Raw genomic sequence first — 18,242 nt, 5'->3', positions numbered from 1 at the left:
TACTTTGAAGAACCCTGGATACCACGTTGAAATGATTATGGCTGGTACCCATTATATGCCATAGGAGGTTATTCATGAATTCTGAGTATTAGTCCACTGCTTACTTTTCCATGATCTGAATATTGAAGATCCAGCCCCAATGCCTGCTAGACTTTTGAAAAAGACTCAGGGTTGGACTACTTTAGGAAATGCCCATCTATGGTGAAGGCTGCCTTTCCCTGCTCTCCTGTGATTGCCCCTCCATCCCCTGGGACCCCTGCCTGCAAAGTAAGGGCTAGGGGGGCCTTAGTTTTCAAAACAGTAGATGAGACCACTGCCAAGAAGTGCTTGCTCACCCCTCCTTTAACAGCAGGGGAATCTCCCTTTCCTTTTATAGGTGAAGCTGAAGAAAGATTCATAAATGAAGCCTGATCCTTCTCACCAACCTCAGCCCACACCTCCCAGCAATTGAACTTGAAAAAAACCCTGGTTTGAAAATTACCACAAACTCTGTTGTCATAAAAAAAAAAAAAAGCCACTTTCTATATTTGAGATCAGAGAACAGAGTGGTAGCACAATTTCCTGGCTGAACACACCAGTCTGATACTTAAAGAGAGCAACTCCTGGCTGTAATAGAGACTGGCTGGACCAGCAAAGATGACAGGTCGAGAGGAATGAGTCTTTGCTCAGGCACCCTCCCAGCACCATGTGAGAAAGCTGCTGACAGGCAACCCGACCCACTGGAGAGAATCGCTTCCTCTTTACTGTCCGAGTTGGTCCCAAGTGCCAGGAAGATGGAACCAAGCTTGCTGATGTGGGGATTATTCACATTCATCATGGTACCTGGCAGCATGACAGGTAAGAGGCCATGGGCATCTTGAAAAGGCTAGTAGATGTCACCTCTCCCCAGCCACTGAGCCAGAGGGGACACCAAGTAGAAAGTTATAAGAAGGGAGGGAACCTTGCTTTCTACCTCTTGTCTACAGCCCACTGGGACCTCATTTTACACCTCGGTGGCCCCTGGTTTATAAAGCAAGCTTGGATGCTAAGAGACTCTAATCATTCACAGTTCTTGACAGTTCTGGGAAGAATAGTGATATGATATTTGGATGTTAACAGGATACTGATGAGCAAATTCCTCAGGACATTTTTCTTTATTCTCCAATGAATTTAGTTTCCCACTGTAAGATAATATTAAAAGGCAATGGGCTGGGGTTGTGGCTCAGTGGTAGGGTGCTTGCCTCACATGTCTGAGGCACTGGGTTCAACCCTCAACACCACATTAAAAAAATAGATAGATAAAATAAAGATATTGTGTCCATCTACAACTAAAAAAATAAAAATTAAAAAAAAAAAAGCTGTTAGACAGAAAAGGGCTAGGGATGTGGCTCAGTGGTTGAGTGCCCTGGGTTCAATCTCCGGTAACCAAAAAAAAAAAAAAAAATATTAGAGCCAGGCTTGGTGGCACACACGTGTAGTAACAGCGGCTCATGAGACTGAGGCAGGAGGATGTTGAGTTCAAAGCCAGCCTCAGCAAAAGCAAGGTGCTAAATAACTCAGTGAGACCCTGTTTCTAAATAAAATACAAAATAGGGCTGGGGTTTTGGCTCAGGGGTTTAGTGCCCCTGAGTTCAATCCCCAATATCCCTGACCCCTGAAAAAAAAAAAAAGCTATTATACCTCTCTTTATCCAGATTAATTTGCCTGAGACACCAGTAACTCATAAATGAAACACTGGAATAATTTAAGAACTCAAAAAAATTTAGCTTCTTTGCTTTTACTGCCTCAGGAAATAATACCTAGGAAACTTCTTTTAAGTGAAATTTTGTAGAAATTTTAGAAAATATAAACATACGTTACTTTTTTCCTATTTGTATATATACGATATATATATATATGTGTGTGTGTGTGTGTATATATGTATATATGCCTGCATATATATGTGAACATTTTCAACTTCCTCATCCTAGTTTTTTTCAGTTTTTTAGAGAACTAAAAATCCACCAACTTATTGCTCAAACCACCCTTTCTAATTGAATGTGAAAATTCTGATAACATTTTTCCTTGCTAACTCAGAAAGATACATAAGAAAGTATACATATATTTTGAAAGTATATAATTTCGTGTCCTAAACTTCTAGAAATAGAATCCTAAATGATTGCCAGAAGATGTGTTAAGAAGAGAAAAATGATGCTACATACAAGGAGTGTGTTTGCTTGCTTTGGGGAAGTGATTATGTTGTGTTGGGCAACATACTGACCCAGGGTAGGAATTTTCCCACTTTGGAATTAAAGGGTTATGATTTTAACCCTTTTGTGATTCGTCCCTCAAAAGGGTCCTTGCCAGGTCAATCACACTCTGAAAGACAAAATCTTCACAATCAATTGCGCCCTGCCTCTGGGAAACACATTTCAAGTAAACTTGTGTCATTACCAGTCCCTGGTGATTTAGCTGGGGATCAGAATGGTCTTGGTGGCAGAGTATCAGGCTAACTTTTTCATTCACTTGATTCTCCATTAGTCTACCTAATGCCTCTTCTGCCCTTTCCAGTGCTGTAGGCAGAAATTTTACTCATGTAGTGAACTTGACATGGCCCTGATCCTTAGGAGATAAACTTTGTTGGAAGAAGAAAGGCCAAGAGTGGCCATAGTGAGCCTTAAGGGAATATGGGCCGGAAGTAGGCCTTCATGAAGGTGGAGTGCCAACAGGACCTGAGGGACTGGTGAACTTCAGTAACAGATTCCATATAGAAAGGACAAGTGAGCAAAGACACAGCAGAGCACTAGGGAACAGCAAGGGGTCCACCATGTTTCCTGAATTGGGCGGGGATGATAGGATGCTGGGAATCAAGACTGAAAAAGTAGGATAGGGTCAAAGGGGTGATCCAAAGCCTTGGAGAGCACATCAAAGCCTTTGAATTTCACTTGGTAAGCAAATTTTTAGAAAAGAAATTATCACTTATAGAGTGACTTCTTCATGCCAGACATTTGCATCTTATTTGTAATCCTTATAACTACTTTGCATTGTGGATGTCATGAACCCATAGATGAAGAAGAACTCAAAACTCAGTATTACACAGGCCATGAGAAGGCCAGGGCTCAAACCCAGCCTCCCGGCTTGTGCTCTTTTGGTTCACTGCAAACAGGGTCAGAAATGACTCTGGCATAGATTGGAGGAAGATCAGGTACAGGGAGAAGGGACACGGGTCTCTTCAAAATAGTCCAACCAAGAGGCTAATGAGAACCCATGATAAAAGAATTAAATGAATTGAGATTTTGGAATCAAGAAACAGCACAGGAACCACTCCAGAGAAAGAAAGAATCTCATCTCAAACGTTTTCCTCCCAGAGGAACTCGGTCTTAGGATAAGGAAGTCTTTTTTATTCCCCAGGAGTCAGAGTTCTCTAACGAAATCAGTCTGTCAACAGATGCAATTTCTAGCTGATTCATAAGGCAGATTTTCATTCTGAAAATTTCCAAACCACCATTTAAAATTGTGATGAGGTATAGGGGATGTATTAGTCAACTTAGGTGTTTTTAATCTCTATATTACTGGGTCCTGGGATGTGGTTAAAAAGAGAATTCTCCTGATGTTGTCAACACAGCACGTTATTGAAGCTACCTTTCTCAGAATTGTGGAAATTCTGAGGGCTTATGTGTCCCTTGATCATCTTTTTTTCATTCTAGGAATTCTGTGATCAAATCTTCATCCCCTAGACCAAAAAAAAAAAAAAAAAAGAGTGCGGGAATCTATCAAGGTAATATATTAGTCTGATTCCCTTTCTTGTAAAGACTGCTGCCCACGCTAGAATTTCCTACCTTCAACTTGGTCATTAAAACACAAGATGTTTAAGCCTTCACATTTAATCCTTCCATTTCTCTGGATCCCAAAGTATTATTGTGACTGTTACCTTGTTCATCTTCAAAAGATCTTAGAGAGGTAGGCCTTTGCTAAGCATTTTGGAACTAACTCATAAAAATAGCCAGTAACTTTCTTTAAAAGAGTGTGTCTTAAACAGGCAGTTTGACATATCACCTATGCATATGCTCTATTTTAGCTCTGAGAATCGAAAAGAATTCACTTTACAATTCTGTGCAAAACAATTGACTCCCCTGGCGTGTCCAGAGAGTTGCTTATGAAGAATAGCTAGTACATTCTACCAATCCATTCCACTGGTCTCAAACATGAAATTTTTTCAAGTTTTTCTTTTCTCTCTGGCTAGAGATAGGGTATTATGGATACTTCCGAGCAATCTCTTGTGGAAACCATTCCCATGATAGCAACAGGCACCATTAAAGCAGGCTAGCCCTCAGTACACTGGCCATTCAAGTTAATTTCCTGCTCCCTCATGCCCAAGCATGAGTAGAAACCTTAGAAATAAACAGAGAATTCCTTTACAAAATAGGAGTGGTCACCTGAGATCAGCAGGGAATAGAATTAGGAGGAAAGCAAATTTTGTAGGAAATAGAAAGTAGAGTAAGGCGCCTCCCAGAGACATTGTTGGAGGACCCAAGACATGTGAAAGTCATGTCTTTTGACAAATTTCTCCCCATAAAAGGAAAAGGTTGACCAATGAAACCTTTTTGAGAAACTCCCTTTCAGTTCCATCACTCTATCAAGAATTCGGAAAGGAAAAAGAAGCTCTGTTTAAAAGGCATTTTCAAATGGGGGTACTTTTGGAAATGAAAAAAAATTTTTCCCAAGCAAAAACATACCCAGCAGGGTCAGGCTTGAGAGATCTTCAAGTGTCAACAGACTAAAGCCTGGTATCTTCTTGTAGGTTATTTCCAGCTCTTCAGAGGCACTGCCCTGCCCGGCAGCATGACCCACTGCTTCCGTATCCCTGCAGTGTAGGTGTTAAGGCAAAACCACTAACTATTGATGAGGTCTTTGGCTGTTGGCTCTTTAAGGGAATTTTTGCCCTTAATCAATGCCCTTGTTTCTCCTGGGAGAGGTTTTGCATAGGTGAAAACCTGTCCCTCCTCTCTTTATATGTAGACACTCACTGTAGAAAAGAAGGGAGACTTTAATTCAATGAACGGCTTCAAAAACCTACAAGCCCTTCATGCCTAAGTGTGTTCAAGTAAAGCTTGCACTAGAATCCCGCCTCTTAAATTCTAGCCCAATATCCCCTGCACATTAATTACCAATGATATCCCCTTGTCTATGCATTAGCGCTCTAGAATTACAGGGATGAAAAGGTTACAATCCTTGTCTTCAAACTGCTTATCATTTAACCATGGAGATGTCTCATCTGCTGAGCAATCCTCATCTGGAAGACTACCAAGGGAAAGCTAGTAGTATTTGCCAGTGAGTCCACATCTCACCACCAAATCCCAGAACTTACTTGTTTTCAAGTAAGTCACTCACTGTTTTCCCCCAAATTCTCTGGGAATTTTACCCATGTTCTACTCTAACATTACTCAGATAGTTTTTTTGTCTATTTTGGCTGATTTTAAGGTTACTCCGGAATTTGTCTGCATTAATTAGAGAACACAAGTCCCACTGGGAAATGTCTTTGGGACAATGGTTCCAGGCACCTGCTACACATCTGGGATGTTCTAAAAAGTGATGTCCATGATTGATTAAGAGTGGAAAAGTCAGACTCTCAATCTCTCTGGGGAGAACAAGATGTAACAATAACATTTGTTTCAACTTCCTTAAATGATTTAAGATGCAGTTAAAATTGAAACTTACCCACTTTAAGAAACAAAATGATAATTCCTGCAGTTGGTCTAATTCCATGATTTTATTTCTATTCATTGAGAGTAGAGCAGCACTTCTCAAACTTCAATGCATTTACAAGTCACCTGGGTATGTTTTTATAAAGCAGATTCTGATTTGAGAGGTATGGGTCTGGCGCCCAAGATTCTGAGTCAAACAGGCTCCAATATGAAGCCCGTGCTGGTGCGCAGAGTAGCAAGCTATGACATAACAGAAGCATGTATTGCTTCTACTGACCCAGAAACTGAGCTTAAAATGGGAAAAGATCAGATATTGATCAAATAATGCATAGTATAAAGAGCAAAACTGATGAATGTCATAAGTGATGAGAATGTGCTACCTGGATAATTAGGAAAGACTTCTGGATTTTGCTTTTAAAAAGTTGACATAAAAAACAAAAAGTTTGCAATCAGTTCTGTCTTGCTGCCTCTTTGTGGCTCTGTGGAAATCAAGGTTGTCTGTGCCCCCAGAACCCAGCCACTATTGTCATAATTGGCAGCTCCTCAATCTACTGGTGTGCCCAGCCTCTTGTAGGAACTCCTCAGGTTTCATCTGGTCTGCGGAGTCTGGGTTTTCTGGATCCTTCTGTCCCTGTTCAGTCCTCCTTTGACCCTCAAAGGACAGCTTGGGGTGTCTTCCTTGCATCTGAGTATGCTTCAAAGAAAGCCTCACAGTCACGGCTGCCCCAGCAGGCCGCAAAACAGAGGAAATTCTGAACACCCCTCCGCATGAGTCACTACACCATGCTCAGGAATTGCCATCACAGCCCACAGAATCACCCACTCTTTTCTGTTTGGGACCAAAATAGATGCCTCCTTCAGAAGCCTGCTGCTTTCTATACTCTCAGCAATAAAAAACAAAGGCAAGGATAGGTATGTGCCTCCCAGGTGTGGAGTGAGAGCATGGCTATACCAGTGAGGACAACATTCAGGGTGATGAGACAGATGGCAGGAGGAAGCAGTAGGGCCACTAGGGACAGCCCATTGCTTGGGGCAGGACTTCTGCTTATTTGTTTGTCCACTCCTTAGTTTACTCATTCATTCTGTAAACATTTATTGAGCAAGTACTACATAAGAGATAGGGTTAGAGATATTGAGATGAGTAAGACCCAGTCCCTGGCCCCTGGGAGCTCATCATCTACCAGGAAAGAAACACACCACCACCATGATGACACACACTAAGTGCTGAGATTCGAATTTCAGGAAAGCTGGTGGAACTTGCAGACCAAACCCTTGTTCACTTCTGCAAGCCATCTGAGGACAGTGACTGCCTCTCATTCACACCAGCCTGTGGGACACAGAGGAGAGCGGGAGCTGCTTGGTCATCATTAGCCACCCAAACTCCAACACCTGTAATTTTGAATTAAAAATAATATAGACAAAGGACATAATATAGACTGTTTTCTTTTGCTGAGGGAATTCCTTTCAGAAACATTTCAAGTGGCAGTATTTAAATTTCCTTAATAAACTGATGGCTTCCTCAGCCCCAAGAATCTTAGAGGCACTATTTATAGACAGTGCCAGTCAACAACCATGTGCCCAAGTCTGTATGAATCCTTCCAAATCCTAACCACGCAGGATCTTTCCCAGGGAGGGAGGGACCTTGTTGATTCAGTTTACTTTATTATGATGGTGTTCTTTTTTGTTTGGCTGGTTTGGTTTTTGTTTATGATGCTAGGGAATGAACCCAGGTCTTCATAAATGCTAGGCAAATACTCAACCATTGAGGTACATCTCCAGACCCTATGAGGCATTTTTTAAAAATACCCTTTTGTTTTATTTATCTATTTTTATTGGTGTTGAGGATCAAACCCAGGGCCTCACACGCGCTAGGCAAGCACTCTATCGTTGAGCCACAACCCCAGCCCGCCCCAAGTATGATGCTTTTTAAAGCAAAAAAAAAAAAAAATCATGTCTTTTAAAAAATATATTTATACATATATATTTATAAAAGTATACATTTACATATTTATAAAATATAAAAATAATATGGAACATATAAATACAAAAATATACTATTAGCTATATATATATAAATATACTTTATAGCTATATATAAGTATTGATCAAATGAGCCCCTTGAAGTGAATCCATTCATCTCCCCAGAGAGAGCTCTGTTTCTCAGGTTACCCAGCAAAAGGCAAAGCACTCATTTCTCAAAGTCTTGTTTGAAGTCCCCAAAGCATAGGTTGACGTCAGCATCTTCCTGCCCGGGCACCCTGAGAGTTTCCTGGGAGTTTTGGGGCTGGGGACGGGCACAGGCTGCGTGACACTGTGCCAGCTGTGGGCAAGCTGTCGGCGGCTTCCCCGGAGGAGGAAACCGGGCGGAGCTGCGACCCAGCTGAGCACTGGTGTGGTATCTGCTTCCGGCACTTGTGGTAGTGACACCTCTGTTCAGAGCCTGATTTAGAACAAAAAGAACCTTTGTAAAGGGAAAGCTCCTTATTTTAAGTGGAAAGCAAAACAAACCAAAAACAAAACAAAAAAAAAATTTTTTTTTTAAGGATTTTTTGAACAAAAGGGCAATTTCCTCAGACAGCCTGCTGACGCTCTTGGCCCTGAGCTGGAGCTGCAGCCCACAGGGCCAGCTCACCAGCCCTGATGTTCACCCCTGGGTCGTTTTCTTCACTCTGGTTTTCACTGCCTCTCACCCACCAGATCATCACTTTTACTTTCCTTTTCCCAATTTATCAGCTTCCATTTCTCTGGCCCAATTTTCAAAAGCTAGTGCCAGGGGACTAGCAGAGGCTCTGGCTTTGTCCCTCTCCTCATGGGATGTGATCATAGCCACTGAGGGCTTCCATGGTCCAGCCAGGTCTGAGCCTCATGCTCTGCCTCCATTATCTCATGGAATCCTTGCAAAAATTCTAGATGGCAGGGACCATCAAGACCATGCCTGTTTAACAGATGAGAAAACTGAGGCTGTGAGCCACTAATCACTTGCTGAGAAAGCAAGGAGCTGGATCATCTGACTGCAGCCGTGCTCCCACCCTGCATGAAGGAAGCAAGCCACGAAGCCATCATTCATTGCACGGGCTTCTTAGGCAAGCCCTCTGTTTACCATTTTAAGGGGCAGTAACAGGATAGCAGAGTTTATTGAAAGAGAGAGAGGAAGAGCGGAGGAAGCAACCCCATGGGAGAGCAGGTCTTATCAAATTGGAGAGCAACAACTCAGTTTTTTGTGAACTCAGTTTTTATTGGGGTTAAGGGGCACTCTCCAGAGGGTCCCATCTGCGTACCACTTCCCAGCTCCTGATTGACAGATTACATCAGACTTCTAAATCCCTGTTGCATCTAACTCATGAGTGTCTCAGGGGTGAAAAAATAATATGTCAAGGACCTAAAGGCAACTTTGATCATCCTGGCTTTTGCCTGCTGATTTTACCTGGAACTTGATTTCACAGACCTTGAAGCCACTGAGCTCTCTAGTCTCAAGGCAGAGCACTCTCTCTTCCCTTATTTGGGGAGAGCTTCCAGCAAAACTTTTCAGTCCTGGGTATAATATGTTGTTTGTCATCAGCTTTATCCTAAACCAGAGCACGGCCAGGATGACTTTGTGTGCAGTTTCTCAAAAAACATGTTGAAGCTAGGAGCAGCTTTATGGTTCTGTTTCACTGGAACAATGAGGAAGGCCAAGGAAAGACAAAAGACACAGTGAGTTCCAAGAGCTGCCATACTTGCACAAAGCTGAAGATTTGAGGCATGTGGCGGGAGGTGGAGGCTGTTGAGGCTGGGCATGTGCAGTGATATGGAGCCTTGCCATGTGAGAGGGGTGAGATGGCAGCAGGAGAGGGGCCAAGGCAAGGGACAGCAGGATTTATGCTTCAGAGAAACAGCACTGGGCTCCATGTGGAGAGTGATGGAAGGCAGATGTGATGGAGGCCCAAGGGGCAAGCTCAAAGGGTCATGAGCGACCAAGGTGGGGACTGATGGTGGGCCAGTACTTAGCCTTTGTGCAGCTCAGTTTCTGTTGGTTGCCTAAGGTGACTAGGGTGTGGGCCCAAGTGGCCCAGTAGACACGACTCACTGGACTTAGAGTTCACATGCCAAAGGCCCTCAGCCTTTCTGCATGGATGCTCACCAGCTGCTCAAACTTGTACAGAATCATGGCCCCAGGCTTCCCTGTCTCCTTCGTTTCCTTTTTCAATGAATGCTATCCACCGGGAATCCTGGGCAAAATCCCATTTCTTCCCTTTCCCTCCTCCTGGCAGCCAACCAAGCCCCAAATCCTGGAGATCCCAGGATTAAAATTTCTTAACATTAACAACCTCTCTTCCTCCTCACCCATCACCACCCAAGTCCCAGGATTCGCATGCTGCGGAACAGAGACGTGGCAGTAGAAGGTCAGAGGTCACAGTGGCCACAGGAACAGGGTGCAGCCAGCCCACAATGGGAGAATTAGAGTGCGCACCGCTGTCCAAATCCTGGCTCCCTCCACTATCGCTGGGCTGTGTGACTCTGGGAAAGTCACTGAATCTCTCTGTGCCTTGGTTCCTTTGTCTGTAAAACAAAGAAAAGAAGAATGCCTTGCCTAATTATCGTTGCATGTAATTATACAGATGTTATGCTATGGTAGCTTATGATATATTTTAATTACTTACTGCATATTTATATTTTCTTATATAATAGTGTTGATTATTATACTACACATATTTTATATTTATATATTTCATTATATTTCACTACAGTATAAGATATAACATAAAATAACAATTATTTTAATTATTATACCATAGTAATTTACATATCTTAATTAATCATTATATATCTATACATTTCTGGGATATGTAATGTAATGCAAACTGCATTAATTTTATCATAATATATTTTACTTATGATATATTTTCATTGTGATTCATAATATAACCTTAAATAATAGTAATGTTAATTGTCACTAACATTAGCAACACCTCATCCCTTGGTGGCTGTGAAGATGGGAGAGGGGATGCCCCACACAGTGCTTGGCATGCAGCACGTGCTGAGTCTCAGCTCATACGATTGTTACTATCAGTTTCTCAAAAGCTTCAGAGCAAGGTTGGCGCCTGAGCTTTCCCCAGGTGCTGAGACACCTGACCCCCCTGGGTGACACACCTGCCCTTCTCAGCCTCTTGTCTCCCTTTGGCTTATCCAGCTCCTGGTCTGGTTGCACTGGGTACTGTGCAGAGTATGAGATTGGGACAGAATGCTGTCAGTGTGATAGTGAACTCATGCACTGCCCGACTGTCCCTTCTAGCAGGTCAACAAGTGATCTAGGCCAGGTTTCTTCACTCGGTTACCACCATGCTGAAAAATACATAGTGCACCCAAGAACTTGAGAGGCCTTAGACAAAGTGTGCACTTTCTCCAGGCAAGTGATAAGATGGCTATCAAGTGTCTTTAAGACCCCTGGCAGTCCTAACTTTCTATGGTTTAATAAATACTTGCTGAGTAAAAAGCAATATCTCAACACCACACTGAGGAAGACATTTAGCTTCCCAGTGGGAAAGCAGCTCTTGTCCTGTGTCTTAAATTCCCATGTACTTGGAAGATGTGGCCACCTTGGTCACTTCCAGAAGAAGCCCAATGTTAATGCTTATTGCAGTATGTTATAGTCAGCTTCCATTGCTATGACAAAATACCTGAGAAAATCAGCTTAGAAGAGAAAAGATTTATTTTGGCTCACAATGCTAGAACTTGCAGTCTATGATCATTTGACCCTTTCACTTTGGGCCTTTAACAAAGCAGAACATCATGGCAGAGAGCATGTGGGAGGGCAAAACTGCCTATCTCATGGCAGCAAGAAAGAAGACAGAGAGAGGTGGGAAGCGGGGAGAGGAAGGGACCGAGGACAACACACCCTTCAAGGGCATATCTCCAGTGACCTGTTTCCTGAAACTAAGCCCCATGTCTTAAAGTTTCCACCACCTCCTGATAGCACCACCATCTCAGGACCCAAGCCTTCAACAGGTAAGACTTTTGAGGAACATTCCAGATCCAAAGTATAATACAGGAGCAGTCTGCAGTCACACACTGTGTCTGTTAGAAAAATAGCACCTACTGACTAAAACCGTCAGAGACCTAGATTTTGTGTGTTAAGTAAGAACTTATGCAAGGTAGAAATATTTTAGAGCCAACACTTTAAAGAAAACTCTGGGGAAGGGGAAGGCTGAGCTTCCTTTCTGCAAGACATGGGGAGCAGGACAGAGCAGCAGGTAGAATTTCCACCAGCCCACTCTAAATACATAGACCCCTCAGTGAATGCCTTTTGGATGATTTTGGTTTTCTGAGGCCAGTCCTTGGAGAACAAGAAAGGGCTTTTGATTCCATTTAACCTGTGGTCTTAGCATAATCTTCTCCCAGCTCAACCGCATCCATCTACCCACACCTGAAATTGGTTATGCTTCGCTTCCTTATGGAGTGTCAACACCTGGGGTTTGTGGAGTACGCACAAGTGCCATTGGTCTATATTGAACCCATCGCAAGCAAAACCACAGTAGACCAGCAAATCAGGGCAGCATATGAAACACCCAGGACTTGGAGCCCAAATCAGTGCTTCCCCTGTACCATAATCTATGGCTATGCTTCCATGTCACTCTCCATGAAAGGGTTTGAACCTATCAAAATGTGTAGTGTGAACAACCTGGATCTTGCTTAAAATGGAGTGTGAATTCTTGATGGCGGGAAGGAAAGGGAACACAGGAGGCACCATCTCAGAAGCAGGCAGAGCACAAGTGTGGCTGAGAACGGGCATCTTGGGTGTGGTCATGTGGTTGTGGCCTACTGATACGTCAACATGACACACCCTGTCTGACACCGGTCCGCCTGGGCCACAGGAGCAGTGTTGGCATCGTTGCCCTGGGTCCCTGTCATTTCCCATGTCTTTAAGATTTTTTTTTCCTTCTTTCTGTTTCCCTTCTCTGGTCTGCAGTCTCTACCCCACATTATACTGACTTACAGGGTCTTTCTTTAAAATCTCAGGGGAAATCCCATTGATATCCAGTTCAAAATCTCCTTAGCAATATGGTCTAGTTTCTCAGAAGACTGTCTCTTTGCAGAAGACTGTGGGTGGGATTCACCAATTTAGCATATTTCTACTAAAAATATGACTCTGTCCCAAGAAATTGGTTTCAACGATTTGAGGGAAAACTGCTTTCAGATTTCGGAGAAAGAGCAGAGTGTTATTTCTTCCCCCTCCCCCACAACCTTGTTATTCTTATCTGATGACACTTTAATTTTAATCAGGTTGACATTCAGTGGTAAGCCTGTGGTTAACTCAGACATGGAAGCCTGTCACCGACTCGAGGGTGAGGAAATAACCAGCTCCTCACCATTCCTTCCTGAAGCATTTGAGACCCCCAAGATGACACAGCTCAGAGACAGCTCAGAGACAGCTCAGAGACAGCTCAGAGACAGCTCAGAGACAGCTGAGTGGAGGGATACTTCTGGTTCCCTGTTTCCTTTGTTGTTGTTGTTTGTTTTGGGAGGGTTTGTTGTTGTTGTTGTTTGGGGGTGCTGGGGATTGAACCCAGGACCTTGTTCATTTCAAGGCAAGCACTCTACCAACTGAGCTACATCCCCAGCCCTCCTTTTTCCTTTTCAAAGTAAAGAGAAAATAACTAGATCCCCTAACCCATAGTTTGGGTTTTTTTATTGTTTGTTTTTATAACAAGTACTGATTTTTTTCCAAAAGGGTCTGAGCTATGAGTCACTCATTCTTGGCTTGTGGGAACTCTGACCATTTGACACGGTCAGGGGAAGCCAGGCTGCAGAAACTGTGGGTCAGATAACACAAATAACTCACAGACGAGCAGGGGTAATTAAGGGAGAAACCCATGCCCGGTGGCCTTGAGATCACCTGCCCCGAACACATGACATCCCCTCTCCCACCAGAGAATCAGGCACCTTTTCTTTGATGACAGTAACTTTCTTTAAATCCCCTTAAAAGAAAATAATTATCCTTATAACATGGCACCTCACTTCTGCCTCAGTTTCCACAGTGTTTATACTGCTGGAATGAAAGGGCAAAGAGGGATCCTCCCACTGGGGATGTAGCTCAGTGGGAGGGCACTTGCTTAGTATGCCCAGGGCCCTGGGTTCCATCCCCAGTACCAAACACACACACAAAAAAAAAAAAAAAAAAGAAAGAAAGAAATTAAAATAAAGCAAAAAAGTCAAAGGTGGATAATTGTTTGAATAAATAAATTGATGGGTAATTGTGGGAGTTCTGTGTTTGGGATTGGGGTCTCTGACAAACTTTGTGATTGTGACATGCTTGGTAACTAGGAAGTTTCTATGCAAAGACACAGAATGCCTGGCTGCTAGGATATACCTGGCTACTGGGAAACTCCTGTGCAAAAGCACGGGATGCCCAGTTGCCATAGCAACATTCTTCACACGTTTACCCTGTTTCTCCAGGCTAGGAATGCCCAGCAAGTTTCCCCTCCTTGAAGCTACTAAGATAACTATGCAGGTGCATTATCTGGTTTCCTTAGCAATGTCCTTGGAGAGAAGGGGCTCTGTGTTTGTACTAACCGGGACCTTATCTCCGTTAGCTAGCACTTGGGCTTAATGAAATACTAATGAGGATGTGGTCATGGTAATGGTGGTTTGTAACTTTTTTTGAGTTAATAAACTCGGCAGGAGGAAGGAGTGGACACTTCACGTCTACCTACACTTCTTCTCCCTCTTCACTTCCTCCTCACTGCTTCTTCCCCCTCCGCTCCACCTTGTCTGCCTACCCCTACCCGGCCTCTGTCTGTCCTTTTGTTCATCTCTGCACAGGTGTTCTCCACAGGTATTCTTTATAGATAATATCACCAACACCAGTGCTGAAACACCCAAATATTCGCTCAGTGCCTACCACAATTCATTGCAAGGGAGCTAAGAAGCTAAACAAAGCTTACGGGCTGCTCTTGGGTGCCCATCTAGCCAAAAACAATGGAGGGCAGTGGGTAAGATCTGAAGTTCCCAAACCACCACTTGTATTTTGTACTATCCCATTTTTTTTGTTGTTCTGGTCCAATGCATATATAAATTTTCATATTGCTGTAATTATGCTATTCTCAAAGTCCTTTTACCACCTCCAGAAAGATGTTTTAGTCTTAATCCTCTTGTTGAATTCAACTACTGAGAGCTGAGAGCAATGATGGAGACAGCTGGTTTGAGAAATAAAATTGGGAGTCCAACACTCCTGCTGCGTAGAGGGCCCTGGACTGGGGGAAAGCCATTTTCCTCCTCTGTCAATGGTCAGATCCACAAAAGAAAGAAAAAGGCCCTGAGTTTGTGTTTGCCTTAGGAAGAGGCTTCAGCAAAGAATTAGGTTGACATAAAAAACTTATTTGTTCTATATATAATTTAAAATTAGTAAAACTTCAAACAATACAGAAAAGCCCTAAGATTAATATAGCTATCAAATATCCATCCTCAGGATTCAATGAATGTTTATAGTTGACCTTGGTTGCTTTATGTTCATTTTGTTCTCGAGCTTGAGAGGTACCCCCTAATGCAATGTGCACTACTGTTTTTTATAATTTCATTTTATTTTTGTTTTTCAATATATATTAATAGTAAACTTCCTTTTGAAACTTGTTTTTTCACTTAACAAATTTTTACTTAAACTTGTTTTTGAAATCTGCTCTTAGCAATGCTTGTTTATGCATTTAATTATGATTCTATTTTCTGATTATGCCAGAGTTCATTAATCTAATGCCTTCTTGATTTTTTTTCCTATTATAAGCAGTGCACTAATGAATAGCCTTGAATATATGCACATGTACAAAAATTTCCCTAGGAATTTTGCCTAGAAAAGAGATTGCTCATTGTAGAACATGGACAGCTTCAATCTTACTACCATATTTTTAAATTTCTCTTTGAAACAACTATGCTATTTTACAGTCCCACCAGCAATTTATGAGATTTTCTGATTTCCTCACATAATCCTCATTATCATTAGCATTGCAAAATCTTAACATTTTTGCCAATCTGGTAGAATACTATGAAGTCTCATTGTTGTCTCAAGTTTCCATGATTCCTGGTGATAAAGAGCATGCTATCACAAAGTTATTATTTACATGATTGCTTTTTTATAATCTTTATCCTTTTTTACTGGGTTGTTGCTTTTTTACTTATTGATTTGTAAGAGTTCTTTGTATATTCTGGATACTAATTCTTTGGGTAATTGCCTGTAGATTTTTGGATCTTCTAAGTTGATGCCATTATTACTTACAAACAACAGTTTCATCAACTCATTATATTTTTTCACGTGTTTTATTGAATTAGTTAATCCATGCAACACATTTGAATAAAAGTAGAGATTATGTATATTTCTGCCACATTTCTGACATTAAATAGATTTTAAAGTATAATTTTCTGTAAATTGGAGTGTCTTCCCTTTAGAACTCTTTTTTTTTTGCAATACTGGGTATTGAACTCAGGGCCTCAGGCTTGCTAGGTAAGTACTCTATCACTGAGCTATATCCCCAATCTTTCTCTTAAGTTGTTTAAGAAACTTCCCTTTTATTTCTGATACCTTAAAAGATTTTTTTCTTTTAATCATTAATGGCTATCCTTTTAGTCATCATTAGATGCCCCTTATTATCAAAATTATTACATGATTTTCCTCCTTCAGATAGTAAAAGTAATGAGTTACATCAAGAGACTTTCCACCTTAAACCATTCATAATTGCTGGGATAAATTCAAATTGATCAGAATATTATTTTCTTCTTAATATATTGATAGAATCAGGGCAATTATTTTATTCAATAGCCTGGCATCTATTTTCATAAGTGAGACTGTCCTATAGTGTCCTTTTTTCTATAGTCTAATCCAATTCATAGAAAGATTAAACTAACTCTGCAAAAAGAACTGGGGAGACTTCTCTCTTTTTAATTTTACTGTTCTGAAATAGTTTTTATAAAACAAATGATATTTTAGGTAAAACTTACTTTGTATGTTTTAATAATTTTTAATTATTGATTTAATTACTTTATTGGTTACAATTCATTCTACTTCTTTTTGAATCAATTTTTTCTTCCTGAATCTATTTACTGATTTATCTATGGTTTTGTAGTTGCCCATTTCATCTGTTTTTAAATGTATTGACAATATATATTTTCACAGTGGTCTTTTATTTTCTTTTAAATTTCTATTCCTCCCTTTTCTTTATAATATTGTTTCTTTGTGTCTGCTGTCTTTATTCTTAATCATTATTATTTTATTATAGTAACAGAAAATGGACCAAGACATAACATATAGGTTTAATATTATTATAACTTCTCATGATTTTTAACTGTGAAAATGTTTTTTGTCTAGTTTTGTTCTCCTTCTCTCCCCACCCCCTGCCTCTCTCTCTTTCTCCCCCTACCCCTCTCTTGGCTGGGGATCAAACCTAGGATGTAGCATATGCTAAACACATGTACTACCACTGAGCTATACCCTGATCCCAGTCTAGTTTCTCTTATGTTAATGTAGTTTCAGAAATTTCTTTGGATAAATAGTTACATGGAATGTATCTTTCAACCCTTTAGTTCAAACTTCACATGTTATCATATTTTAAAGAGCTCTTACAATACTAAAGACTGGACTTTGGTGGGGTTTTATTGCAGGGTGGAGGGGATATAGAGGGGCTTTTTCCTCAATTTGAATAGCTCTGAATTTTATAAGTTTAATCCATTTACATTTATTGCATCATATTTGAACTAGTCATGTTATCTTTTTTGGAATTTCATTAACCTTTATTTTTTGTTGTCTTTATCTTCTTTTGTATTGAATCAATTGAGTTTCTTTTGATTTCTTTCCTTCTACTGGTTTGCAAGTTATACATTTTAATTCTACTTTTAGAATTAAGCCTTCTTTAAAAAAAATTTTTTTTTTTTAGTTTTAGTTTTATATGCAGTGCTGAGAATCGAACCCAGGACCTCATACATGCTAGGCAAGCACTCTACCACTGAGCTATGACTCCAGCCCTAGAATTAAGCCTTCTTTAAAGATCTCCAAAATGGTCTTAACTTTCCAAGTCCACAGGTAATTAATGTTTCTCCCAGTTCTCAGATCCACTGTTTGGAGTTTATCACATTGCTTGTAACCAAGGATCAAAAATCATTTTAAAATGTGATCATTTTCCATTACATTTTCTGCTTGGCTATTCTCCAAATAAAGAAAATGTTGAATTTTATAAACTGATTTTGTATTTGGCTACCCTGCCAAACTCTTGATAGTTCTAATACCTTACCTGTCTTAGGTTTTCTAAGTACCTATTTAAACTGCTCACACACAATGATTATTTTGTCTTTCTTTTCCCAAAAGCTATACATCTTATCTGTTACCAGTTTTATCAGGTCACCAATCATTTAGATCCTTTTAAAGTTAATTGGAATGAGGAAAATCCAAAGATACTACTTAGCCTTTCAGTATTAAAAAAAAAAAAAAAGATGGGTTCAAGAAAAGAGAGACAAGGGCAAAGTGGACAGTTACTATGACAGTGTATCAGAAAGTAAGAAGTGATGCAACAGTGGCTAAGAAAATAATGAAAAAGTTGCATATATGTAACATAATGTATGCAA

General features: G+C 40.9%; 1 protein-coding gene and 1 non-coding gene across 2 annotated transcripts in view; one reads left to right on the top strand and one right to left on the bottom strand.

Annotated features, from left to right (window-relative positions):
• Positions 1 to 567: 567 nt before the first annotated feature.
• Positions 568 to 18,242, top strand: part of Il2ra (interleukin 2 receptor subunit alpha) — a 40,625-nt gene continuing 22,950 nt past the window's right edge. The window contains exon 1 of the mRNA XM_015495173.2: positions 568 to 837. Within this exon, the coding sequence (XP_015350659.1) occupies positions 654 to 837 (184 nt within the window). The 5' untranslated portion in view covers positions 568 to 653. The remainder of the gene's footprint in view (positions 838 to 18,242) is intronic.
• Positions 13,186 to 13,259, bottom strand: Trnas-uga. Its single transcript is given in 2 exon segments — positions 13,186 to 13,219; positions 13,223 to 13,259. It is a non-coding gene; the product is annotated as a tRNA-Ser (tRNA).

This window comes from Marmota marmota, unplaced genomic scaffold (assembly GCF_001458135.2).
Source record: "Marmota marmota marmota unplaced genomic scaffold, marMar, whole genome shotgun sequence".
In the NCBI taxonomy this organism is placed as follows: Eukaryota; Metazoa; Chordata; class Mammalia; order Rodentia; family Sciuridae; genus Marmota; species Marmota marmota.
Note: the sequence above shows the minus strand (reverse complement) of the source record. Positions and strands in the feature narration are given on the sequence as shown.